This window comes from Anoplopoma fimbria, chromosome 9 (assembly GCF_027596085.1).
Source record: "Anoplopoma fimbria isolate UVic2021 breed Golden Eagle Sablefish chromosome 9, Afim_UVic_2022, whole genome shotgun sequence".
Lineage (NCBI taxonomy): Eukaryota > Metazoa > Chordata > Actinopteri > Perciformes > Anoplopomatidae > Anoplopoma > Anoplopoma fimbria.
In genome coordinates this window covers 20,380,330-20,407,833 of record NC_072457.1, presented here as the reverse complement: position 1 = coordinate 20,407,833, position 27,504 = coordinate 20,380,330, and the positions used below count along the sequence as shown (strand labels likewise).

The 27,504-nt window shown below is 40.2% G+C and overlaps 2 protein-coding genes and 2 long non-coding RNA genes across 5 annotated transcripts; all 4 read right to left on the bottom strand.

The window, feature by feature from the left end:
• Window positions 1-6,541: 6,541 nt before the first annotated feature.
• LOC129095903 (uncharacterized) lies at window positions 6,542-9,906 on the bottom strand. The gene is made up of 5 exons (XM_054604509.1): window positions 9,706-9,906; window positions 9,132-9,542; window positions 8,328-8,465; window positions 8,113-8,162; window positions 6,542-8,029 (listed from the first exon to the last, which is right to left on the bottom strand). The coding sequence occupies exons 1-5, from the start codon at window positions 9,797-9,799 to the stop codon at window positions 7,910-7,912; spliced, it is 813 nt and encodes a 270-aa protein (XP_054460484.1). The 5' UTR covers window positions 9,800-9,906; the 3' UTR covers window positions 6,542-7,909.
• Window positions 9,907-12,443: 2,537 nt separating this feature from the next.
• LOC129095905 (uncharacterized) lies at window positions 12,444-14,586 on the bottom strand. The gene is made up of 4 exons (XR_008531405.1): window positions 14,541-14,586; window positions 13,229-13,363; window positions 13,017-13,078; window positions 12,444-12,821 (listed from the first exon to the last, which is right to left on the bottom strand). It is a non-coding gene; the product is annotated as an uncharacterized LOC129095905 (long non-coding RNA).
• Window positions 14,587-18,029: 3,443 nt separating this feature from the next.
• LOC129095904 (uncharacterized) lies at window positions 18,030-20,612 on the bottom strand. The gene is made up of 5 exons (XM_054604510.1): window positions 20,569-20,612; window positions 20,007-20,417; window positions 18,673-18,807; window positions 18,461-18,522; window positions 18,030-18,265 (listed from the first exon to the last, which is right to left on the bottom strand). The coding sequence occupies exons 1-5, from the start codon at window positions 20,603-20,605 to the stop codon at window positions 18,203-18,205; spliced, it is 708 nt and encodes a 235-aa protein (XP_054460485.1). The 5' UTR covers window positions 20,606-20,612; the 3' UTR covers window positions 18,030-18,202.
• A 2,192-nt stretch (window positions 20,613-22,804) lies between these two features.
• LOC129095906 (uncharacterized) lies at window positions 22,805-24,124 on the bottom strand. 2 transcript variants are annotated; one of them, XR_008531407.1, is made up of 3 exons: window positions 24,060-24,124; window positions 23,361-23,410; window positions 22,805-23,058 (listed from the first exon to the last, which is right to left on the bottom strand). It is a non-coding gene; the product is annotated as an uncharacterized LOC129095906 (long non-coding RNA). The 2 variants fall into 2 exon arrangements; XR_008531406.1 differs by lacking the exon at window positions 24,060-24,124 and adding an exon at window positions 23,583-23,695.
• Window positions 24,125-27,504: the final 3,380 nt, after the last annotated feature.

Sequence of the window (27,504 nt, the reverse complement as noted above, 5' to 3'; positions counted from 1 at the left end):
GACAGCGCCTCTCTGGGGGTCGGCCACGAAGACGACCAGGCCGACGGAGCCTCCCTGGGGGTCGGCCATGGAGACGACCAGGCCGAAGGGGCCTCCCTGGGGGCGAGGGTCTCTCGAGGCGGGCGGATCCTCTCTGGAGGTCGGGCGAGAGGCTCTGGAGACTGGGGCTCTGGAGACTGGGGCTCTGGAGACTGGGGTTCTGGAGACTGGGGTTCTGGAGACTGGGGCTCTCAAGACTGGGGCTCTCGAGACTGGGGCTCTGGCGGCAAGGTCTCTCAGACCTGGGGCTCTGGCGGCAAGGCGGGAACAGGAGCAGGGGGACCCAGCGGGAACAGGAGCAGGGGGACCCAGCGGGAACAGGAGCAGGGGGACCCAGCGGGAACAGGAGCAGGGGGACCCAGCGGGAACAGGAGCAGGGGGACGCTGCGACCCAGCGGGAACAAGAGCAGGGGGACGCTGCGACCCAGCGGGAACAGGTGCAGGGGGACGCTGCCGGAACGCCGACGGGTCAGGAGTCAGCCTGAATGCCGACTGGTCAGGAGTCGGCTGGGGCGGCGACGGGTCAGGAGTCGACCGGAACGCCAACAAGTCAAGAATCGGCTGGAACGCCGACTGGACAGGAGTCGGCAGGGGCGACGATGGGTCAGGAGTCGGCCGGAACGCCGACGGGACAGGAGTCGGTCGGGGCGCCGACAGGTCAGGAGTCGGCCAGGATGCCAACGGAACAGGAGTCGGCAGGGGCGCTGATGTGTCAGGAGTCTGCGGGGTGCCGACGGGACAGGAGTCGGCCGGAACTCCGACTGGACAGGAGTCGGCAGGGGCGCCGATGGGTCAGGAGTCGGCCGGAACGCCGACGGGACAGGAGTCGGACGGAACTGCTGAAACAGGAGTCGGCCGGGAGATGCTGAACCAGGAGTCGGCCGGGACGCCGACGGGTCAGGAGTCGGCAGGAATGCCGACGGGACAGGAGTCGGCCGGAACGCCGACGGGACAGGAGTTGGCCGTAACGCCGAAGGGTCAGAGGTCGGCCTGAACGCCGACTGGACAGGCGTCAGCTGGAAAGCCGGCGGGACAGGAGGTGCAGGCAGCGGCCAGAAAGCCGGCGAGACAGGCACAGTCTGGAAAGCCGGCGAGACAGGCGCAGTCAGGAAAGCCGGCAAGACAGGTGCAGTCTGGATATCCGGCGAGACAGGCACAGTCAGGAAAGCCGCCAAGACAAATCTTCAGGGTGGAAGTAAAGCTAAAATGCTTAATGGTACAGGTAATAGTAATAGTAATGTGACTAGTAATAATAATGGTGGTAGCAGTCGGTGTCAGCAGGGCCGTAGCAGGATGCACGACCACGGTCCAGGTACAGCCACGATTTATAGAAGCCTGCGAAGCGAGAAAGCACAAAGACTCCAGGGTAGAAGCAAGTCAATAAGCGTAATAGTACAGGGAATAATAATAGTAATGTGACTAATAATGATAGTGGTAGTAGTAGTGGGTGTCAGCAGGGCCTCAGCAGGTAGCACGATGACAGTCCAAATATAACCCCGGTTCCTGGGAACCTGCGAGGCGAGAAAGCACAAGGACTCCGGGGAAGAAGCAAAATCAGTAATGTGCATAAATAGGAGATCAATACATAAAGAAGGAGTGAGAGAAGAGGAGAGAGGAGCTCAGTGTATCCTAGGTAGTCCCCCGGCTGTCTAGGCACATAGCAGCATATCTAGGGGCTGGACCAAGGCGAACCAGAACCAGCCCTAACTATAAGCGCTATCAAAAAGGAAGGTCTTAAGCCTGCTCTTAAAAGTGGTGAGTGTGTCTGCCCCCCGGACTGAAACTGGAACCTGGTTCCACAGAGCCTGATAACTGAAGGCTCTGGCTCCCATCCTACTTGTATATACTCTAGGAACCACAAGTAACCCTGTGTTACACACTGAATGATGACAATTTCCATTCAGTTGCCAGATGAGTTCTTAATTCTGTGAATACAAACAAAAAGACAGTCTCGAGTGAATATCTTTCACTGCCGCTATCCTGACTGTCCTTTCCTACGGCTTCACTAACTTGCTTCTCTTGACTTGCTTCTCTTGAGAATTACAGCGTCACCGCTACTGCCCCCTATTGGCGAAAGTGATTACTTAAAGTGAAAGCAGGTTAGTTTAGAAGTAACACAAAGCGTTTTAAATTATAATAACCAGAAAATAATGGTGTGGGGGGACAAGTTAATAACACACACTAATACCTTAACAATCCTGCAAATAATTGTAGCCATTCAAATGTCCAGGGTGCCACACCTGCATTGATTGAGCGCAGCTTTCTAGTTGGGTAATATGGAACTATAAGTTCCTTAAGATAAGACGGTGCCTGGCCAGTTAGAGCTTTGTAGGTAAGTAGTAGAATTTTAAATTATATTCTTGATTTAACAGGGAGCCAGTGCAGAGAAGCTAATACTGGAGTAATATGATCTATTTTCTTAGTTTTTGTTAGAACACGTGCTGCAGCATTCTGGATCAATAATAATAATAATAATAATAATCAATCCTTTATTAGTCCCACAATGGGGAAATTATTTCTCTGCATTTAACCCATCCCGGAGGAGCAGTGGGCTGCAATGAAGCGCCCGGGGATCAACTGTAAAGATTTAAGAGACTTATTAGAGCAGCCTGATAATAAGGAGTTACAGTAATCTAGTCTAGAATAAGGATAAATCTAGAATAAGGAGTTACAGTAATCTAGTCTAGAATGTAACGAATGATCTGGCAGCGAGTGTGTGAATGACTGGGGTTTAACTACTGCAGGGTGTAGGTGCAGCAGAGTGAGCAGGTGAGAGGGATTGTGCTGATGAGGTGGGTGTGGCAGACAGGTGCACTGCATGAGGCTGATTAGGTGAGTGAGGGAGAGTGTGGTGAGAGAGAGGGGGCTGGGCTGAGAGCTGGAAGTGAAACTGGGAGTGGCCGGAGTGAACTGAGAGAGAGTGACAGGTAGGTGAACAGAGTGAGCCAATTAGGTGAGTGAGACAGAGTGACAGGGAGTATGGAGCTACTGAGAGTATGGAGGAAGAACTGTGACAAGGTGTGCTAACTAATACACAAGGGGTACATCCCAAGTCTCTTATTTGTCGTTTCCTCGCTCCTCGCTCCTTGCTTGAACCGGAAGTCGTTTTGTGCCGCCATATTGACGGCTGTCCCAAAGCTCTTATTTCAGCACCGAGGATTGAGGAGAGAGGAGGGATAACCGAGGAGCCATGAGAAAGGATGCACGAGAGCTTCCTTCCAGGAAGTGTTGTGAGGGCCGACACGCCCCCTCATCGTTCATCTGTTATCTGATTGGACGCTGCAGCCGATCGTTCTGATCTGATATAATTCAATTCAATTCAGTTTATTTTGTATAGCCCAGAATCACAAATTACAAATTTGCCTCAGAGGGCTTTACAATCTGTACACATGCGACATCCTCTGTCCTTCCCTCATATAACTCATCATCACTGGAGTTTAATACCAGAGTGATGACAGATCACAGATTAAACAGATCGAAAAGTCAGAGAGAGAGAGAGAGAGAGTTAAAGAGTTGGAGAGTCTGTCTGTCTGTCAGTAGAAACACTTTTTACATCATTTATCTTCATTTCCATTCATTCATATGAGGCTAATAATTCCTGAGTGTCAGGTTGATGAGTTATGTAATTCCAATTTACCCCGAAACATTGAGCCTGATCAATTAATTCAAGTGTTTAGGAGGAAACATAATCATATTCTGGATTATTTAATAATGACATCACAATCCCAATTTCAAAACATACAGACGTTAATAATTCATAAATAAGACAAACGCATTTCGCCGGTAGAAATCGGTCCTGCGCTTATTAATATTAGTACAGTGATGATTTCATTGTGTCATTATTAATATTAGTACAGTGATCATGTGTGCAGACATAAAATCAAAAGTCTCTCCAGCTGTTTAATTTTTGTTTAACATCTCAATCCTCTCAATACTGACTTTTTTTGAGTTAAAGTATTACAGTATTAGCTGCTGCTACTAAAGATATGCCAGCATAAGAGTAGTTGTTAAAGTTGTCATTTCTTTTGTGTTGTTTTAAGCACATTATGTTTTTATTTTACTACACTCACCCCTTTATTTTAATCTTTTATCACAGTGCTGAACAGAAACCCTGTTAACTGTAAACTTGTCTTGTCTTACTTGTCTCTAGTAAGTATTTTATCATTGTATATACCAAAAGATTTCATGATAATTCATTGCATACGATATGATAATTGCATTACTTGTTCTGTGCAAATAAAGTCAATTAGCTTTGGCCCTGTTGTTTTGTGCCACCGGGAATTAGATATTGTCACACTGCACGGCAGGCTGGTCAGAGTCAACACAGTTTGTTTTGTTTTGGAAATAATAGAATTCAGCAGCTATATTACATTTACAATCATGATTTAGCACTATGTCATTTGGTTTGGACTGTTTTGAGTCAAATTTTCTCTTGGGTCCTGTGGTATATTTTCAGGCCTTGCACAATACAACTAAGGCCCCCAGTGCTCTTGTCTTATATGATATATAGGAAGCAGTTGTGCGGGATACCAGGGGCCGAAGGGGCCAAAGGGCGAAGGGGCCAAAGGGCAAATGTATAAGAATATCGGAGCCCCATACAAGGTCTTGACTTCAGCCCAAATGTGAATAACATGTACACTATATAAGGAGGTGTAAGAGCTCGAAAGTCAGGGAACTCACAGATTCGACTCGAGACCTCCGGGCGCTCTAGACGTCCGTCATGACATGTGTTGCTTGTGTGTAATAAACTTCATTATACCAGCAAGAACAGTGTCCGCGGAGCATCCTTTCTCATCACTTCAACAGCACTGTCGCATGAAAGATACGACAGTCCTTTTTGCATTACTACTTAACATCTCCACTAGAGGTCAGGAGAGTTTTACTGGTTTGGTTAACTGTTACTAGGAGTGAGAGGTCACCATCAGCATTTCCCCTTCCTTTTCTGTTTTCCTTGAAAAAAAGTATGTAAGTAGTAAGTATAAGTGTTTCCCAAAATACCACTCCGTCCTCATTGCAAGTAATTGTGTATGAAAATGTGTGTACTGGTACAACATCTTCAAATGGTGTGGAAAAATTCAAATTTCAACAATCATCCATCCAAAAATGCCATAAGATGTTTAGATATCAGGTTGCAGACAAACTGTTGAGCGAGACAATAACCCCACTGTCCACGGTATCTGTTTATGAAACCACACTCTGCATCTCTCTGCAAACAAAGAACGCTCACGCAGCGCAGAGCAGACCTCAGTCGATCTCACAAAGCCAGGACGTGGTCACTGATATTATTATGATATTCCTTTATTGATCCCCATTGGGGAAATTCAGGTGTTGCAGCAGCTCAAACAGATAATAAATACAACATATTATACAATAAAAAAAACTGCCATCAAACTGTTGTACAGTCTGATGGCAGTGGGCACAAATGAGCGTCTGAAGCACTCCGTCCTGCTCTTTGGTAGAATCAGCCGATGGCTGAAAGAGCTGCCCAGCTGCCATGATATGATATGATATGATATGATATGATATGATATGACATAGATTCAGAAATAAACTTCTAAATGTAGCTGAGAGAGCTGCAAAGCTTTGGCCCGACTGTCGTAGACATAAATAACATCTGAACTAACAACCAACCACTGTTTTCACTGAGCTAGTGGAGATTCCTACCATGTGTACTATTTATAGTATGTTTCACAATAAGCAAAAACATTTTCTCAGATGGAACTCGATTCCACCAACACCTTCAGCAGGCCAGTTGTCCGCCGCTTCAGGCTGTTGAGCTCTGCGGCCGTATGCTGAGCTGTTTCTCGCTGTGGGTTTCCTGTAAAGCTTATTCGGAATTGTATCACACCACCGGTGAAGGGTATATGTGAGGGCTGATGGCAAACTTGAGATATAAACAGGAAATTGTCTGAAAACAGCCTTTGTGTCTTGTTACAGAGACATAATCATCGCCACCACTCATCGTTATGAAATATTACAGATCGATTTCAATCAAAACTGTGAACGTGAAGCAACAACCAAGAGGTTTTCTATCTGGATGTTAATGTGGGCATCCGATACATTTTTAACTTAAAGAAAACCCACGTCTACTCTGTGAAGAATGAAAAAAACTAAAAAGAACTTGTGGTGGGCTTTACTGTCACCTCTGTGTTGTCTTTTTAACTTCTTGGAAACTATGTGGCAGGGACATCCTTAAATGAGTAAGCTTAGTAAAAGTATGAAACAGCAGCCATCTTGGCTTCGTTTGATATGTCCTTTTCCCTCTGTAATAGAATGAGCTGCGACATAACAAATACTTACAGTTACAAACTCTGTAGGGTCCGGGCTGATGGCTAACTTGAGATAAGAGCAGGAAATTGCCTGAAAGCATTATTATATGTTACAGATCGATTTCAATAAAAAATATGAATCTGAACCAGAATTGTAATCAACAACAACAAACAGGATTTCTCTCTGGAAGTTTTTTTTTTGAAAAACTATTTATTATAAGTGGTGTAAAGAAATTGATCATTGCTTTCCAACTTCCGTGAGCAAACAACAAAGCAACAGTTTTTTCTGCATAACATTTTATTATACAAATCATTTCTAGGTAATGATTGTCACTCAGATTTGAATTGGAGAATATAAGTGACAGAATGGCCAATACGTATCCCTACAAAGGAATTACATTCAATATTACTGATCTTTATACAATTGAATTTGTATAAGTTTGTGGTCTGCCGCTTTGAAGCCTTGAATTTGCCGCTTTAGGCCTTCACCATATTGTTTTTTGGCTGTCACAATGTTGTTGTTTTTGCAGCCAGAGATGACAAGGGAGGGTGGAGCTAAGTACAACCCAACGCTGAATAAGACATTTTAGGCGATCAAAAGGGCTACAATTACATTTCATGAGCTTGAAAAACACACTGAGAAAGGTTTAAAGTTGTTTGAACAAAAACAGGCACAACTCCAAAACCGGAAAACTAGATGGTAGCCACAACGTAAAGCATAATGTTTCATGGTTTGTTTGACTCTGAATGGAACCATCATTTACTGAATGAACATCATGCTGTATTGAAGAAGACTTGAAACAAGCAATTGAGACCATAATGTTTACAATGTTAACTGAGGTACCTGATTTCTCACCTTGATATCAAAGAACAGAATTGGACGGAATCTCCCCTCAGGTTTTCTGCTGACTGATATTGTCGGAGACTGCTGATTCAGCAGGCTAACACTTAGGTTAGCTAACGTTAGCTCGCTACAATACATTATATTGTGTTGGGACCTAAGACAAAATGTGCATTGCATAGACGATGGCTATCTGTCGGTTTTCACTCTGCATTCTTAAATGCTGCACACCATTTCTGAGCTGGGTTTTGACGTTAGTCTATAATAAGAAATATTTAGGTCTACTTTTTTGATGTCACACAGTAGATTTATAGCAAGCATGTTAAAGTTTGACAGTGGACTTGAACCTGTAAGACAATACGGGGCATCCAGCAGTAACCGTCAGCTGCAAGGCGTCTATTGTTTTCACCCTGAGAGTCTGAGCGTGTCATCAAGGCAAAATGTGGTCCTGGAGACACCAACTGAAGGGGGAACTACCACAGAGGGGCGGTTGTAGTACTTTGCCATCTGTTAGTATGCCTGTGGACAGATTTTGTGACCTGAATAGCGTCGTAACTGTGCATTCAGGAAACTTTACAGATGTGTAGTTGTGATCAAACGGAAGCTCAAGCTCAAAGATGGGCGCAGTCTGAGAAAGGGGGGTGAAGAGGCCATTTCCACCTCACACTTTACAGCTACATGGCCTGATTTGGTGTTGCGCTTGGTTTGATCCCATCCTTAGATGTTTTATACTAATGGTTGTGGTTTTGTTTTAGACTCTCTACACCCTAGAAGTATTGATGGCTGAATAGGTGCTGAAGTCAGAACTCTGGGTTTTCTTCTTCTTTGGTCTCTGTGATGCCTGGCGGATTTCCAGCGCAGCATAACACACATCTTCATCCTAAAATTGACATTTGTTGTTTAGAATCGTGATCGTGTACTGATTTATTACCATGACTCAGTATATTTTACTGTTACACCTACCTGATGCGGGCTTGTTTCAGGTCTTCTCTGATCAGCTTGAAGGTCTTTAGCTGCAAAAATTCAATACAACATCACTACAGACAACATGGTGCATCCTAACTCAAACACAGATTGAAAAAAGAGACGTGTCTGTTCTTTGTGATAAAAATTCATCTTGTAGATTATCATGGGTATTTCTGACATTTAGCTCATAAGGAGAGAAAAACAGTGGTTACCTTTTTTCCGACAGAGATGATACACCAGAAGAGAGGAGAGGAGAGAGGAGAGAACAGCAAAAGCTGGACAAAGGGAGAACAGCAGAATGCAACATTCACCACAGTCTCGTGGAGTCTCATGGTGAGGCTCAATGGAGTCTAAATCAAAAACAAAGTTGTGTCAGTTAGCTTCATTAAACCCTGATCTCACCAAAATGTTAAAACTAAATTTTGTTATAATTTCATAATAATAAAAGTTCTTTGCTTGTTGAAATAAGTTTTATAGCTGTTTCATAACCCCTGGAACCTAGAGCCCCAAGAATAAAAACACTGTTGGACTTGAATTATATTCAGTGAAGTTTGTTGACAACTCAAGTTTTCATTGAGCAGAGCAAAACATTATACTGCATCGACATTACTTTTTGTTCTGCCAAGATGTTCAGATCTTTCAGAATGAAGTGCAAAGTGCAACCTTTAACTTTGATGGAGCGTCAGATTCAAAATGTAAAATGTTCACAAAGCCTACTATGCGTCAAAATACATATGGAAATTCACATTTAAGGATGACTTACAACCCTTAAGATACATGCGCTCTCAGATTTGAGAATATAATTATTTGTATACACCATTATATTGTTTCACCGCTGTTGACACCCATAACCTTCCTCTAGGATTTCATGATAGTTCACCTTTTTGATCGTTAATATAAGTATATCTGGGGCCTGCAAACATTTTCCTATAGTATGCTAATCATTTAGTCAAATTATACATTCAATGCAGTCACACATAGATCTTACAGGAACAAAGTCAGGCCAGCATACTCACTGAATAGGATCCTTGTGGTGACGTTGCCATATCTGTAATCCATTTTGCGATTAATGTATTCTGCATTCTCCACTGTTGTCTGTTCAGTTCCACAGTAGTAGAAGCCCTCATCAGAATCAGTGATGTTCAGGATCAGCAGGTCATAGGATTCAGAAGAAGAGTTTCTCCCCAAATGAAAACGAGGGGGAAGTTTCAGTTGAAACCTATTGTCAGTGAAGTCTTCGGATTTTGGTAATGGTCCTGATCTAAGGACAAGAGAAGGCTGGTTCTCATGAGAGCAGTTCCTGTACCACACTATGTATACTCCACTTGATAATGTACAGTCGCAGTAGAGAGTGATGTTTTCTCCTGGTCTGACCGTTTTCTCCAACACTGATCCAGAAATCAAATCATGACCGTGGGATGCAACTCCTGGAATACAAACACAATAGTAGAAGCAGATTGAAATGTGCGCAGTGTTCACATTACAACAGGTGTAGTTTCCTGCTCAACACAACAACAATGAGAATGTATATGAATTATTCTCATATTGCAAGCTAACAATTGTAATCAAAATTTGTCTCAAAAGACTCACCTAGGAGAACGACCAGAAAAATGTGCAGGTTCTCCATGTGTGATGATGACCGAGAGTTAGAAGACAGCGAAACATTCTTTCTCAAAGATATCATGCCCCCTGCAGACGTTTCTGTCAAAGGAAGTATACGATGTGATTGGCCAGTCTAGTGGAACATTTTCTTCTGTGGTTGTTTTCTATTGGTGTAAAGTCATGTAGCAGTCTGGGCTTGTTTCCCATACGTGATCACTAAAAAACAGACACAATAAGATAAACCACACTACGCCCCAGCATCTAACTGAGGTGTTGCCATTACATGGTAGATTCCGACCTTGTAATACTTGCAGTAGTGCCTTTGTAGGACTTGCAGTATTCTGATGGTTATCAAAGACTTGGAGGCTCTTATGAATAAGGAAGAGAAGTAGACAGTGTACAGTGGGCAGAAACTTCCAATTCCAACAAGTTGTCATATAGACCATTTTTACAACCGTCAACGTCATAAAAAATACACATGCGCATGTTTGGAACAGAAGTGGCATTTTGCCCCAGCCAAGAATTTGCAAGCTGAATTAAAACTTTTAACAGTGTCAAAATGTCTGGTTGTTGCATGTTCAGTTGGCAGAATCGATATTCCAACAGCAGACTCAAGACTCAAGACTCGGAGCAACAGGTGTTTCAGTTGAACAAGTGACCGTGTCACGTTTAGGTAAACGCATCCGTGGTTGCTCATGTGTGTATGTTGTTGTGTCTGTAGTCAAAAGTTAATTCAGATGAGTTTATGTATTTAAAATGGATTAAAAGGTGTAACAGTCAAGACTGGGGGTCAAACATGGACTGCCAAAACGCTCACGTTTGTAGGACCCATTCAAAAACTCTGAGTTTATGTCGTATAGTGGTGTAACAGTCAACTTTGGGTTCGGCAAACATCTGAACCGCGGTTTGATCAAAGGTTTTAACCAACATAGTGTGAAATAAATGATCGCCCGATATTCAGTAAAAATATCAGGAGATCGTATTATGACATTACTGCTTTCTAGTTGCTGATATTTGATCATTTACATTATGAACAGCAAATCTGTGTTGAAACAGATTTACATACAGAAGTTCCATTGAGATATGGCTCATCAACAATGGGTATTGGTGGCATCTCTAAAAGTTATTTTTGCTCCCTTTTTTTCCTGCTGATCCGAAACTGTGACTCAAAACCGTTACACGACTCAAACCGTGAGTTTTGTGATCCATTGCACCCCTAATGGCATTTTGTTGTTTGATGTTCTGTACATGAGCGCAGATAACAAAGATGTAAGCATCTAGTGACTTGTAGGCTTCTCGCTGGTGTAACGTTACACACTATGTTTCTCCACCAAATACATGTATATATCTGGCCACGAAATATCTGGGACCATGCTATTGTATTCTACCTACTAGCACACGGATATGTAAAGTTAATTTGTTCTGCTTTCATTCATGATTTGTGGTTGTCGATGTCTTTGCATACCCTGAGAAACTATTGCTCTCCGTCGTACTTCAGTGGCCAAACGGCGTGCTTACGTTCGTCATTACTGTTTACTATATGTAAAAGGATCTAGTAGAATAGGTCAACTATCACTGACTACCAAAAAGACCTACAGTTTATGGCTCTTCCAAAAAAAATCATTCAGTTTCAGCATTTTCTGATCTGCCAAATTCAACAACAAATACAACCTCTTCCGTAGAAGATTTCCTCCCAGGAAAACCGTCATCATCTGTTTTTTCAGAAAAGGGCCACAAAAAGTTATTTCGTAGGTTTGATGTATTCAAACACAACAACATGAGAAGTATGTTTGGCTACACTTTCACAGTTTCTGACAGCACATATCATCTCAGAGGACTTATGAGGTGAGGTGAACAATACACAGAGTGTCAAAGCTTCATGGTGGGAACCACCAAACACACTTGTCTTTTGACACAGTGTAATAGCACTGATACAGTGGTTGCTGTGATGCAGCTATGTGCGTGCGTGTCTACACATTGCTGTATTGATGTCCAAACTTAAAGGTGTGATGCCGTGCTGCCTTTGGTGCTCTGTTGTTTTACTCACCACATATAAGCTGTTCAGTGCGACTGTATGAGAACAAAACCTGTCTTTGATGAAGGTCAATTTTTTCCATCTCCTGTGGCAAGAAACATTTATTTTTAGACTAAATTGCAGTATAGCACCTTTTAACTTGTTTCCAGGTCAGCCTGCTGCAGCAGTTTGACACTTTCACCAACGAGAATAGATCTGATATCTAATTTGCAAATAGATGCCCGCTGAACATCACTTTAAATAGTGCCTTTTGTAGGAATAACAGTGTTTTTGGTCAGCATTTTCTTATAGACATAGATTTTTGGATGCATATGTAACAGAAGTTTACAACACTCAAATTATTTGTAAAACAAAACACAGCAGAACACCGACACCTTCATCAGGGTTACTGGTCTGCAGCTTCCAGCTGTCTGCGTGTTGAGTTCTGCAGTTGTACGAGGGGTTTGTCACTGTGGGTTTCCTGCCAAGCTGTACTGATCAAATGGACTACATATTGTTTTAATCAGCAATCACATTATGTAGTGATATGTCACATGCATAAATTAATGTAAATTTATATTAAGGAGGTAGCCTTCTAATGATATTTGTTAATATTTTGTTTTTATTAGCGCACAACTTGTAAACAAGAATGAAGCAAGTGCAAAAAAGTATGAAACTCATTACATTTTCTACATGTAAAATGGTACAGCTATTTCTTATATTTCATTTTAACTAATCAGAAATAAAAGCAAGGTACAATGCTTTAGCTTAACTTGCGACAAAGTTAGAAAAGTACATTTTAAACAGTTTCTAAAAATGTATCTATATGTAAGTTTGAAAAAAAAAGAGACCATTGCTGTCTGGTTGATTATAAGCCTGATAACAGATTGGCCCAAAAGCCTGCACCCACTTGCTTGAGGCGTTTCTTAAACCACAGGACAACAAACAAGAGGAAGTGGAAATCATTTCACTCTATTTGGTTTTCTGCTTGAGTAAAGCAGGCGTGCTTGTGCCGTCCACCCTCTGCCTATTGGCGTGTTTGTCCATCCTTAGCCCGGAACACAACTCGTGTGAAACACGCGTCTTCATCCTGAGAGACAATTTGACATTTGTTATTAAGAAGTATTATGTTCACCTGTTGTGCTGTCATATCAAAAGATGTGTGACTGTGACACGTTAAGACAACTGCAAAGAAGAGATGGCTGCTAAATGTGTGAGATGCTGAGTAGCACCTAATGTACTTAACATAGACTCATTAAAGTTTCTTATTCTCACTGTTCATTACCTGATCCCGTCTCGTTTGTCCCCTGGTGTCTGGTCTTTCCTGGAGAACTTGAGATTCTTTGTCTGCGAAAATGAATACAACATGATTACAGCATAGCTACTGCTTCCTTGCAAATAATGTGATATAATAACAGCTTGCCTACATGTTTAAATTATTGATTTAACATAATTTACTTTGAAACAAAATTTGGGACAACAACTGTGAAACTACACCTGTTTCCTGACAGAAGTGATAAACCAAAATAAAGGAGATGACGGAGGAGAGAATAGTGAAGGCTATAGTGAACACCATCCAGGGCTCAGCAAACACAGGGCTTGGGTCAGCCACACTGAGGTGAGGGCTGGAATCTGGAACATAAACATATGTGGTTTATTTTCCTGCATTCATTAAAACATTTAACAATATGTGCAACAGTGTTGACTGGTCAATAGGGGCAGTTGGGGTTATGCCAGAAATTCACTTAAAAAAGCTTTGGTGAGTGGAAGCTTTTCTGCTGCTGGTCTGCACAATTGCCATATTGTTAAAGTTGTTGTAATAAGATTGATGATGGATATTTCTAAAAAGTTGTCTGTGCACTGCGTTGTGGCCCTCAGTATAGGGCTCGAGCTCTTCACTGATTGCCCTGAAGGCTCATTTGTCTGGTGATTGGTTGTGTCGGTTGATGACGACGGAATATTTCATTCTAAGTTTAGGCTTGTTGCAGCGATTATGTTACTTGTGTAATTGCTTTCACACACTCCCTCTCTCTCACATACTCTCTCTCTCTCTCTCTGTGCATGTGTACAAGACCTTTCCACTCTGTTGTTAAATGCATTTTGTGCAGCCATGCATGCTTTGGACTCATGACGTTTAAAAAAAAACACAGTAGCAAAAGATAGTTCTATAGTTTTCCTGGTATGTAGATTAACTCTTGAAGTGCAGCTCAAATGCATTGTTTTTCCAAAAACTGAAGATGCATAAAAATATCATAGTGGAAAATATTGCACTTTAAAAACAACCCATATAAAACCCAATCGGTCTCTTTGGAATCGGAATGAATCATGTATATAATTTAAGAATAATGACTATATATCTCTGGATTCAATTAACAACAAAACATTATACTGCATCGACATTACTTTTTGTTCTGCCAAGATGTTCAGATCTTTCAGAATGAAGTGCAAAGTGCAACCTTTAACTTTGATGGAGCGTCAGATTCAAAATGTAAAATGTTCACAAAGCCTACTATGCGTCAAAATACATATGGAAATACACATTTAAGGATGACTTACAACCCTTAAGATACATGCGCTCTCAGATTTGACAATATAATTATTTGTATACACCATTATATTGTTTCACCGCTGTTGACACCCATAACCTTCATCTAGGATTTCATGATAGTTCCCCTTTTTGATGGTTAATATAAGTATATCTGGGGCCTGCAAACATTTTCCTATAGTATGCTAATCATTTAGTCAAATTATACATTCAGTGCAGTCACACATAGATCTTACAGGAACAAAGTCAGGCCAGCATACTCACTGAATAGGATCCTTGTGGTGACGTTGCCATATCTGTAATCTATTTTGCTTTTAATGTATTCTGCATTCTCCACTGTTGTCTGTTCAGTTCCACAGTAGTAGAAGCCCTCATCAGAATCAGTGATGTTCAGGATCAGCAGGTCATAGGATTCAGAAGAATAGTTTCTCCCCAAATGAAAACGAGGGGGAAGTTTCAGTTGATACCTATTTGAATCGTCTAAGGATGATTTTAATGGACTTGATCTAAGGACAAGAGAAGGCTGGTTCTCATGAGAACAGTTCCTGTACCACATTATGTGTACTCCACTTGATAATGTACAGTCGCAGTAGAGAGTGATGTTTTCTCCTGGTCTGACCGTTTTCTCCAACACTGATCCAGAAATCAAATCATGACCGTGGGATGCAACTCCTGGAATACAAACACAATAGTAGAAGCAGATTGAAATGTGCGCAGTGTTCACATTACAACAGGTGTAGTTTCCTGCTCAACACAACAACAGTGAGAATGTATATGAATTATTCTCATATTGCAAGCTAACAATTGTAATCAAAATTTGTCTCAAAAGACTCACCTAGGAGAGCGACCAGAAAAATGTGCAGGTTCTCCATGTGTGATGATGACCGAGAGTTAGAAGACAGCGAAACATTCTTTCTCAAAGATATCATGCCCCCTGCAGACGTTTCTGTCAAAGGAAGTATACGATGTGATTGGCCAGTCTAGTGGAACATTTTCTTCTGTGGTTGTTTTCTATTGGTGTAAAGTCATGTAGCAGTCTGGGCTTGTTTCCCATACGTGATCACTAAAAAACAGACACAATCAGATAAATCACACTACGCCCCAGCATCTAACTGAGGTGTTGCCATTACATGGTAGATTCCGACCTTGTAATACTTGCAGTAGTGCCTTTGTAGGACTTGCAGTATTCTGATGGTTATCAAAGACTTGGAGGCTCTTATGAATAAGGAAGAGAAGTAGACAGTGTACAGTGGGCAGAAACTTCCAATTCCAACAAGTTGTCATATAGACCATTTTTACAACCGTCAACGTCATAAAAAATACACATGCGCATGTTTGGAACAGAAGTGGCATTTTGCCCCAGCCAAGAATTTGCAAGCTGAATTAAAACTTTTAACAGTGTCAAAATGTCTGGTTGTTGCATGTTCAGTTGGCAGAATCGATATTCCAACAGCAGACTCAAGACAGAATTCAGGAAGACTCGGAGCAACAAAACAAGTGACCGTGTCAACTAGGGACCTTAAACGCATCCGTGGTTGCTCGTAGTAACCGTAAATGGTTGGCTTATTAATTAACACAGACTGTATTTAAAATGGATTAAAAGACACCTACCACATGTTCTGCCATCACTACAAGCAGAACATGTGGTAGGCTCTGGGGGTCAGTAGTGTTGACTACCACTGGACTGGCCAAAACGCTCACGTTTGTAGGACCCATTCAAAAACTCTGAGTTTATGTCGTATAGTGGTGTAACAGTCAACTTTGGGTTCGGCAAACATCTGAACCGCGGTTTGATCAAAGGTTTTAACCAACATAGTGTGAAATAAATGATCGCCCGATATTCAGTAAAAATATCAGGAGATCGTATTATGACATTACTGCTTTCTAGTTGCTGATATTTGATCATTTACATTATGAACAGCAAATCTGTGTTGAAACAGATTTACATACAGAAGTTCCATTGAGATATGGCTCATCAACAATGGGTATTGGTGGCATCTCTAAAAGTTATTTTTGCTCCCTTTTTTTTCTGCTGATCCGAAACTGTGACTCAAAACCGTTACACGACTCAAACCGTGAGTTTTGTGATCCATTGCACCCCTAATGGCATTTTGTTGTTTGATGTTCTGTACATGAGCGCAGATAACAAAGATGTAAGCATCTAGTGACTTGTAGGCTTCTCGCTGGTGTAACGTTACACACTATGTTTCTCCACCAAATACATGTATATATCTGGCCACGAAATATCTGGGACCATGCTATTGTATTCTACCTACTAGCACACGGATATGTAAAGTGAATTTGTTCTGCTTTCATTCATGATTTGTGGTTGTCGATGTCTTTGCATACCCTGAGAAACTATTGCTCTCCGTCGTACTTCAGTGGCCAAACGGCGTGCTTACGTTTGTCATTACTGTTTACTATCTGTAAAAGGATCTAGTAGAATAGGTCAACTATCACTGACTACCAAAAAGACCTACAGTTTATGGCTCTTCCAAAAAAAATCATTCAGTTTCAGCATTTTCTGATCTGCCAAATTCAACAACAAATACAACCTCTTCCGTAGAAGATTTCCTCCCAGGAAAACCGTCATCATCTGTTTTTTCAGAAAAGGCCCACAAAAAGTTATTTCGTAGGTTTGATGTATTCAAACACAACAACATGAGAAGTATGTTTGGCTACACTTTCACAGTTTCTGACAGCACATATCATCTCAGAGGACTTATGAGGTGAGGTGAACAATACACAGAGTGTCAAAGCTTCATGGTGGGAACCACCAAACACACTTGTCTTTTGACACAGTGTAATAGCACTGATACAGTGGTTGCTGTGATGCAGCTATGTGCGTGCGTGTCTACACATTGCTGTATTGATGTCCAAACTTAAAGGTGTGATGCCGTGCTGCCTTTGGTGCTCTGTTGTTTTACTCACCACATATAAGCTGTTCAGTGCGACTGTATGAGAACAAAACCTGTCTTTGATGAAGGTCAATTTTTTCCATCTCCTGTGGCAAGAAACATTTATTTTTAGACTAAATTGCAGTATAGCACCTTTTAACTTGTTTCCAGGTCAGCCTGCTGCAGCAGTTTGACACTTTCACCAACGAGAATAGATCTGATATCTAATTTGCAAATAGATGCCCGCTGAACATTACTTTAAATAGTGCCTTTTGTAGGAATAACAGTGTTTTGGGTCAGCATTTTCTTATAGACATAGATTTTTGGATGCATATGTAACAGAAGTTTACAACACTCAAATTATTTGTAAAACAAAACACAGCAGAACACCGACACCTTCATCAGGGTTACTGGTCTGCAATTTCCAGCTGTCTGCGTGTTGAGTTCTGCAGTTGTACGAGGGCTTTGTCACTGTGGGTTTCCTGCCAAGCTTTACTGATCAAATGGACTACATATTGTTTTAATCAGCAATCACATTATGTAGTGATATGTCACATGCATAAATTAATGTAAATTTATATTAAGGAGGTAGCCTTCTAATGATTTTTGTTAATATTTTGTTTTTATTAGCGCACAACTTGTAAACAAGAATGAAGCAAGTGCAAAAAAGTATGAAACTCATTACATTTTCTACATGTAAAATGGTACAGCTATTTCTTATATTTAATTTTAACTAATCAGAAATAAAAGCAAGGTACAATGCTTTAGCTTAACATGCGACAAAGTTAGAAAAGTACATTTTAAACAGTTTCTAAAAATGTATCTATATGTAAGTTTGAAAAAAAAAAGAGACCATTGCTGTCTGGTTGATTATAAGCCTGATAACAGATTGGCCCAAAAGCCTGCACCCACTTGCTTGAGGCGTTTCTTAAACCACAGGACAACAAACAAGAGGAAGTGGAAATCATTTCACTCTATTTGGTTTTCTGCTTGAGTAAAGCAGGCGTGCTTGTGCCGTCCACCCTCTGCCTATTGGCGTGTTTGTCCATCCTTAGCCCGGAACACAACTCGTGTGAAACACGCGTCTTCATCCTGAGAGACAATTTGACATTTGTTATTAAGAAGTATTATGTTCACCTGTTGTGCTGTCATATCAAAAGATGTGTGACTGTGACACGTTAAGACAACTGCAAAGAAGAGATGGCTGCTAAATGTGTGAGATGCTGAGTAGCACCTAATGTACTTAACATAGACTCATTAAAGTTTCTTATTCTCACTGTTCATTACCTGATCCCGTCTCGTTTGTCCCCTGGTGTCTGGTCTTTCCTGGAGAACTTGAGATTCTTTGTCTGCGAAAATGAATACAACATGATTACAGCATAGCTACTGCTTCCTTGCAAATAATGTGATATAATAACAGCTTGCCTACATGTTTAAATTATTGATTTAACATAATTTACTTTGAAACAAAATTTGGGACAACAACTGTGAAACTACACCTGTTTCCTGACAGAAGTGATAAACCAAAATAAAGGAGATGACGGAGGAGAGAATAGTGAAGGCTATAGTGAACACCATCCAGGGCTCAGCAAACACAGGGCTTGGGTCAGCCACACTGAGGTGAGGGCTGGAATCTGGAACATAAACATATGTGGTTTATTTTCCTGCATTCATTAAAACATTTAACAATATGTGCAACAGTGTTGACTGGTCAATAGGGGCAGTTGGGGTTATGCCAGAAATTCACTTAAAAAAGCTTTGGTGAGTGGAAGCTTTTCTGCTGCTGGTCTGCACAATTGCCATATTGTTAAAGTTGTTGTAATAAGATTGATGATGGATATTTCTAAAAAGTTGTCTGTGCACTGCGTTGTGGCCCTCAGTATAGGGCTCGAGCTCTTCACTGATTGCCCTGAAGGCTCATTTGTCTGGTGATTGGTTGTGTCGGTTGATGACGACGGAATATTTCATTCTAAGTTTAGGCTTGTTGCAGCGATTATGTTACTTGTGTAATTGCTTTCACACACATACTCTCTCTCTCTCTCTCTCTCTCTCTCTCTCTCTCTCTCTCTCTCTCTCTCTGTGTGCATGTGTACAAGACCTTTCCACTCTGTTGTTAAATGCATTTTGTGCAGCCATGCATGCTTTGGACTCATGACGTTTAAAAAAAAACACAGTAGCAAAAGATAGTTTTATAGTTTTCCTGGTATGTAGATTAACTATTGAAGTGCAGCTCAAATGCATTGTTTTTCCAAAAACTGAAGATGCATAAAAATATCATAGTGGAAAATATTGCACTTTAAAAACAACCCATATAAAACCCAATCGGTCTCTTTGGAATCGGAATGAATCATGTATATAATTTAAGAATAATGACTATATATCTCTGGATTCAATTAACAACAAAACATTATACTGCATCGACATTACTTTTTGTTCTGCCAAGATGTTCAGATCTTTCAGAATGAAGTGCAAAGTGCAACCTTTAACTTTGATGGAGCGTCAGATTCAAAATGTAAAATGTTCACAAAGCCTACTATGCGTCAAAATACATATGGAAATACACATTTAAGGATGACTTACAACCCTTAAGATACATGCGCTCTCAGATTTGAGAATATAATTATTTGTATACACCATTATATTGTTTCACCGCTGTTGACACCCATAACCTTCCTCCAGGATTTCATGATGGTTCACCTTTTTGATCGTTAATATAAGTATATCTGGGGCCTGCAAACATTTTCCTATAGTATGCTAATCATTTAGTCAAATTATACATTCAGTGCAGTCACACATAGATCTTACAGGAACAAAGTCAGGCCAGCATACTCACTGAATAGGATCCTTGTGGTGACGTTGCCATATCTGTAATCTATTTTGTGTTGAATGTATTCTGCATCCTCTACTGTTGGCTGTTCAGTTCCACAGTAGTAGAAGCCCTCATCAGAATCAGTGACATTCAGGATCAGCAGGTCATAGGATTCAGAAGAAGAGTTTCTCCCCAAATGAAAACGAGGGGGAAGTTTCAGTTGAAACCTATTGTCAGTGAAGTCTTCGGATTTTGGTAATGGTCCTGATCTAAGGACAAGAGAAGGCTGGTTCTCATGAGAGCAGTTCCTGTACCACATTATGTGTACTCCACTTGATAATGTACAGTCGCAGTAGAGAGTGATGTTTTCTCCTGATCTGACTGTTTTCTCCAACACTGATCCAGAAATCAAATCATGACCGTGGGATGCAACTCCTGGAATACAAACACAATAGTAGAAGCAGATTGAAATGTGTGCAGTGTTCACATTACAACAGGTGTAGTTTCCTGCTCAACACAACAACAGTGAGAATGTATATGAATTATTCTCATCTTGGAACTTAACAATTGTATTTCGAAGAATTACCTAAGAGAACGACCAGAAAAATGTACAGCTTCTCCATGTGCGATGATGAGAGATGAGAGTGAGATTTAGAAGACAGCGACGCAGAACTTTCTTTTGTCAAAGGAAGTATACGATGTGATTGGCCAATCAAGTGGAACGTTTTCTTCCGTGGTTGTTTTCTATTGGTGTAAAGTCATGTAGCAGTCTGGGCTTTTATGTTTCGTCATATAGACCATTTTTAATGCATAGATATTTTGATGCATATGTAACAGAAGTTTACAACGCTCAAATTTGTAATTTATGGGGTAAATTTCCTGTTTGTACAGTGTAGAGTGACACCCTCAGTAAAACTGTTACGTTGTTGGACTGTTTATATTCTTTTATATTACCCTATATTATATTCATTATTATATTATTCAATCAAATCAAATTAATATTTATAGTAATATATATATATATATATTGTTATATGATATGAAAATGCTGAAGCTAAAATAATAATAATAATAATAATTAAGCCTTTATTAGTCTGACAATGGGGAAATTACAATTCTCTGCATTTGACCCATCACAGAGGAGCAGTGGGCTGCAATGAAGCGCCCAGGGAGCAATTTGGGGTTTTGCTCAAGGACACCTTGGCATGTTGCTTGTAGAGGGGTTTAAACCACCAAACTTGTGGTTGCGGGTCAAGCGCTCTACCTCATGTGCCACAGCCGTCCCAAAACCACATAATATAAAACTTGTAATTTCTTGCAAAACCATGATTTGGAACCTGATGGTGGAATTAGAGGATTAATCATCTGATCACCAAAGTCATTCAAAATCCAAAAAGCAACTTCAGAGAGAAGCAGACAGAAGAGTCTACGATATGTGTTTGAAGGACTTTTCCAGGATGTCAAACATTCAGCACTGAAAGCTAAAGCCTAGAGATCACAGTTTAATAGTGGATGAAGATAATAATGAATAAAATTAGCTCTATTGCAGCCAGTTTAAACATTAAATTGCATTTAGCATGTTACTGCATCACTAATAATAGTATTAACTTAAGAACCCATTTAGCTGCAAAGTGAGTCGCTAGTTTTACTTTTATAAACTACCTACTATACTATACCACTTGCCTTTATACTGTAGTACATTATCTTGATTATATACTTGCATACTTTTACTTAGGTAAGCTTTCATTTGTATTATTAAGCATGATTTGTTTCATACTACATTTACTACCAATCAAAACAAGAAGCCTTCCGATAACAAAATCCTGCCCCGTTTCATGTGAATGCAGAATCTGTTTATAGAGTTTATATGGTTATATAGAGATGAGTTAATTCATCATTGATTCTAAGATTTCAGGTGATCGATTTGTCTAATTGTCTGAGTTTTGTCACTTTTCTGGTTATTTCTTCTGCGGCCACTCTGATGAATGCAGTTGTATATTGATAATTGAAAACAAAATCACGTGTATGCATAGACTGCAGAGACTGCCTGTCTATTTGTTTTAAACAAAAGGTTGTTGCTGATGTTGTTCCTTGTGTAGAAGTTGTCATCAAATGCAGTCTATTTTGTAGCCTTAAGATGTTCTTTAATTTAACCGTGCTATCACATACCATATTTTTAACGTTTACTATGCATTTTTATGCGTACTTTGACCTGAAGGCGGGCACATACCTGATCTGGGCTGAGGTTGGTTCTTTTGTATCGGTTGTTATTCTGTTTCCTTACAGTTCCCAGTGTTTGGTACACATATAGAAAGACAGGTGGAATTGTAACATACCACTGTTTCATCTGTGTCTTATGACAAAGCCCTTGGACATTTTGGATGTGGGGTGCAGTGTTGCCAACCTAATGTAAAAGGTGTTTTCTTCTGTTGCATGTGACTGAGCTGATGCTGTTGATGATGGGCCTGAGGGGGGCCTTGTCTTGCTCCAGCTGTAGGGAGACGATACCTTCTTCATATAGGTCTTGTTGGCATCCTGCATCTGTGTTTTCATCTGTATTTTTGTCACAGAGTAGTGTGCTCTGCAACTCTAGTCCGCCTGCATGAGTTGCTAATAAGCTATGTGGGTTTCCTGTGGCTTGAAGTGTGACAGAATGTGTGTGACGGAAAGTTCTTGCTTCTCTGTATTATGTTGTTACTTCTTGGAACCACTATACCACTATTCATTCTTAAACACCGTTTGCAGGGATGACTTGATGAACTGCTAGATAAATATATATATATTTATTTTCACAGACAAACTGACAAAGAGAAAAGAGTTGATCAACTTTTCAAACACATTGTTGCTTTCAAATTTAAGAAAAAAAAACCGTAACTGTATTCCATACATGTTTTCATTCTGTATACATTATCAATGGTATTGATTGCTCCTTTGTTTAAGTGCAAATGACAAGTCACAAATTACAAGTATTGATGGCAGAATAGGTGGCGAAGTCGGAACTCTGTATCTTCTTCTGCTTCTTTGGTCTCTGTGATGCCTGACGGATTTCCAGTGCAGCATAACACACATCTTCATCCTAAAATGCATTATATTTATTGATATACATTATTCTGAATCATAAACACATATTCATGGAATACTATTATTGACTATAATGCACTAATAAACACTTATGTATTGCATAACTAATGTGTAGCAGCAGTACATTTCAGAGTCAAGTGGTTTTTGGGTCAGTTGACAAGTCAGGAGTTAGAGGAATAGTTCCTCGCATAGTGGAAACGAGGAAGGGGGTTCATCTTTTAGGTAGACTTTTGTCCGGCAATGCAAAATGTATATGTACATATGATATGATATACATGATAGAATGCTGTACGTTACCTTATTCTCACTTGCGTCGGGTCTTTTCGCATCAGTTTTATCTTCCTTAGCTGTAAACAGGAATAAAGCATAATTACAATATAACAACCATCATCCCACAATACCTTTAAAGAAGCACTCTATAAGTAACTAAGTTAAAAAAAAGAAGAAAGGAAAACAAGATCATCTGGTCTCTAAAATAATACAACAAACTGAAGAAAGAGCTGACATATGCAGCATTACCTGTTTTCTGACAAAGGTGATAAACCAGAAGAGAGGAGAGCACAGAGGAGAGAACAACAAAAGCTGGACACAGAGAGAACAGCAGGTTCCAGCACACACCACAGTCTTGTGTAATCGGGATGTGTCATGACTTTTCCGTTAAAAAACAAAAAGTTGTGATTGGCTGGTTGATTGGAAATGTTTCTTCTGTGGTTGTTATATTTTGAGTGGCTGTGAAAATGTAAGGGAAATGAAAACATTTTATTAACTTGTACAAAGTAACTAGGTGAATTAGGTGCTTTTCACTCTACTCCAGTAACCAAGAAACCTAGATATTCCCAGACATAAAAGCATGTTTATCATAAGATATTTCTGTTAGAATTAGGGGTTAGTTAGGTTTTCTGTTGCTTGACATTATCTCATTTTGAACTAGTGCTGCATCAATGTTTTGAATCTGCTGATAAATCAATAGAAAAGGAAGTGGATCGGAGGACTTACTGAATAGGATCTTTGTTGTTATGTTGCCATATCTGTAAACAGGTCTGGAAGTAATTGTTGTGTTATAACCTTATTGTCCAGTTTGGAAAATGTAAAACATCTTCATCAGATCAGTGGTGTTTATGATATTCTAGGAGTTAGAGGAATAGTTCGCTCAACAAGTCAACCCACATGATTTAACGTGGTGTTCCTACACTACCCAAAAAACATTCTACTCTGTTTAGGCGCAAGGGTTACTAACTTGAAAACCAAGAGCAGCACAAAGGCTGGTTATCCCGTTGAGCAGCTAGTTCCTGATTAAAACACTAATACTCCAACGCTTTATTTAAATTGCTGGTGTAGGGCCACAAATGTTGTCCCCTGGTTACTGCTAGCATCTCAGAAACACTGGCACTGCCAGAGATCCAATCATGACTCCTAGCAAGGATGCTAGAGATTTTGAAACCTTCAAAACAGATTGCAAAAGCAGAAGTTTGAGTGGTTAAAGTTGTTTGTCAACAAGTGACATTATCATCAGACCCCAATGGTCAAAAAAAATAACTCAATAAGTTTAAAAAAATTACCATTTCGGAGAATGATCAGAAAAATAAGCAGCTCGTCCATGTGAGATGATGGCCTGGTGTAAAAAGACACCAAAAGTGGTCTGACTGCCTGATGTCATGACTTTTGTTAAAGGAACCACAATTTGGCTTGATGGAAATTTTCATATTGGTGATTATTGGAAATGTTTCTTCTGTGGTTGTTCCTATTGGTGTATGTGGCTGTGGGGTTGTAGAAACAACACATTTTCAAATGACTCTACCTGTACAGACCTTGTAACTGGGGACTGAATCCCTCCAGGTGCTTTTGCACTTTTTGCAGATTTAGCAGAAAATCAAGATGACTGTATGACGATGTTTTGGGGTAATGTCACAGTGGCTGTAAAGTAATACAGACTTTACATTATCTCATTTTAGACCCTGCTACTTGATCAATGTTTTGAATCCTTGATAAATCAATAGAAAAGGAAGTGGATCAGAAAGGAATAGGGGTGTAATAATAAACGTTTTCGTATCGAACCGTTCGGTACGCAGCTTTTGGCTTGGCAACGAACAATTCCTTAGTATAACCCTATTGCATTTGGAAAATGTAAAACATCTTACATTGTGGGAACTATAATATTCTCGGTGGAGCCAGCTCATTGCATGATTTAACGTGGTGCTAACAAGTCAACATTCAATGATTTAACGTGGTGTTCCTACACTACCCAAAAAACATTCTACTCTGTTTAGGCGCTAAGCTAGCTAACTCTGAAAACCAAGAGCAGCACAAACACTACAAACTATCCCGTTTAGGCAGCTATTCCCTGCTGATTAAAACAGGGCTAAAGCAATCGCTTTATTTACAATTGCTGGTGTAGGGCCACAAATAGTATGCTTTGCCATTAAGCTAGCATCTCAGAAAGCAATGGCACTGCCGCAGATCTGTCGCCTCCTAGCAAAGATCAGAGAGATTTCGACCTTCTTTAACAGAAGCACAACAGCAGCCCACGTTTTCTCTACTCCTTCAAAGTTCACATGTCAACAAGTGACATTATCATCAGACCCCAATGGTCTGTAAAACCTGACACTCGTCTTGACTTTCTGTCCCTGACAGCGCATTTCACGTCAGAGTGTATCTGCCTGGGGAGGGGAGATGATGCTTCTGGTGTCAAACCTCCATGGTGATAACTTGCAACAACCACATTTACTTATTTATTTTCAATGGGAAAATAAAATTGACTCCAGATTCATTGTTAAACAAACAACTCGGGACTAGTTTCAACTGGCCACGAGCCCAGAACCCAAGTCCTAAAAATCACATCTTAATCCTGAGAGACAATTTAACATTTAGAATCATTCTAATCATTATAATGCAGATTAAGATATATGAGGATAATAAATAGAGAAAGAGAGAAGAGAAATGGTTCTTCTTGTTGGTTACCTGATATATATATATATATATATATATATATATATATATATATATATATATAGCTTTGCTACAATACAAGAGTAAGAGGGGATAAAAAGATCTAGAGTGTGATCTATCGGCTCAGGTGTGCTAACTGATACGCAAGGACTCCTCTTCCCCCTGTAGAGTATTTGTTCCTTGTGCTCATGGTTTTGGTGTCTTGCTAACAACGACAACACTCACATAATGTGATAAACTGGATTTCTCTAAAGGAGTTACTGTATGTGCGCAGATGCTTTGATTTTCCATGTGGATATTTCAAATTTCTACTGGAACAATGACTTCAGTTTCATAAAAATGTGTGATTTGCCAAACTCACTGCTTGATACTGGTGTTGACGTTTCTATTTCCCACACGGTAGGACTTTTTCCACCTGAAAAACCCTGTTTGCATTTTGACAAATTTTTGTTTAACATCTCAATCCTCTCAATACTGACTTTTTTTGTTTGTTGAGTTAAAGTATTACAGTATTAGCTGCTGCTACTAAAGATATGCCAACATAAGAGTAGTTGTTAGAGTTGCCATTTATTTTAGTTGAAATAGCAATGAGTATAAGAGCCTCAGAAATATACATAATCCTGTTTTAGGTGTGCTAAGCGTTGTTTTAACCACATTATCTTTTTTTTTTTACTACACTCACCCCTTTATTTTAATCTTTTATCACTGTGCTGAACAGAAACCCTGTTATCTGTAAACTTGTCTTCTAGTAAGTATTTTATCATTGTATATACCAAAAGATTTCATGATAATTCATTGCATACATATGATAATTGCATGACTTGTTCTGTGCAAATAAAGTCAATTAGCTTTGGCCCTTCTCTTGGGTCCTTTTTGCTTTACTACTTAACATCTCCACTAGAGGTCAGGAGAGTTTTACTGGTTTGGTTAACTGTTACTAGGAGTGAGAGGTCACCATCAGCATTTCCCCTTCCTTTTCTGTTTTCCTTGAAAAAAAGTATGGAAGTAGTAAGTGTTTCCCAAAATACCACTCCATCCTTATTGCAAGTAATTGCGTATGAAAATGTGTGTACTGGTACAACATCTTCAAATGGTGTGGAAAAATTCAAATTTCAACAATCATCCATCCAAAAATGCCATAAGATGTTTAGATATCAGGTTGCAGACAAACAGCAAATGTTGAGCGAGACTATAACCCCACTGTCCACAGTATCTGTGTATGAAACCACACTCTGCATCTCTCTGCAAACAAATAACGCTCACGCAGCGCAGAGCAGACCTCAGTCGATCTCACAAAGCCAGGATGTGGTCACTGATATGACATAGATTCAGAACTTCTAAATGTAGCTGAGAGAGCTGCAAAGCTTTGGCCCGACTGTCGTAGACATAAATAACATCTGAACTAACAACCAACCACTGTTTTCACTGAGCTAGTGGAGATTCCTACCATGTGTACTATTTATAGTATGTTTCACAATAAGCAAAAACATTTTCT

Bases quoted from the DNA above. Each gene is read 5' to 3' on its own strand.
- LOC129095903 (XM_054604509.1), bottom strand. From the start codon at position 9,799: ATGATATCTTTGAGAAAGAATGTTTCGCTGTCTTCTAACTCTCGGTCA. The intron at 9,543-9,705 runs GTGAGTCTTTTG...TTTGTATTCCAG, and splicing joins TTTTCTGGTCGTTCTCCTAG to GAGTTGCATCCCACGGTCAT. The intron at 8,163-8,327 runs GTAACCACTGTT...GAATTTTTGCAG, and splicing joins TCATCTCTGTCGGAAAAAAG to CTAAAGACCTTCAAGCTGAT.
- LOC129095904 (XM_054604510.1), bottom strand. From the start codon at position 20,605: ATGGAGAAGCTGTACATTTTTCTGGTCGTTCTCTTAG. The intron at 18,808-20,006 runs GTGAGTATGCTG...TTTATGTTCCAG, and splicing joins CACCACAAGGATCCTATTCA to ATTCCAGCCCTCACCTCAGT. The intron at 18,523-18,672 runs GTGTAGTTTCAC...TCATTTTCGCAG, and splicing joins TCACTTCTGTCAGGAAACAG to ACAAAGAATCTCAAGTTCTC.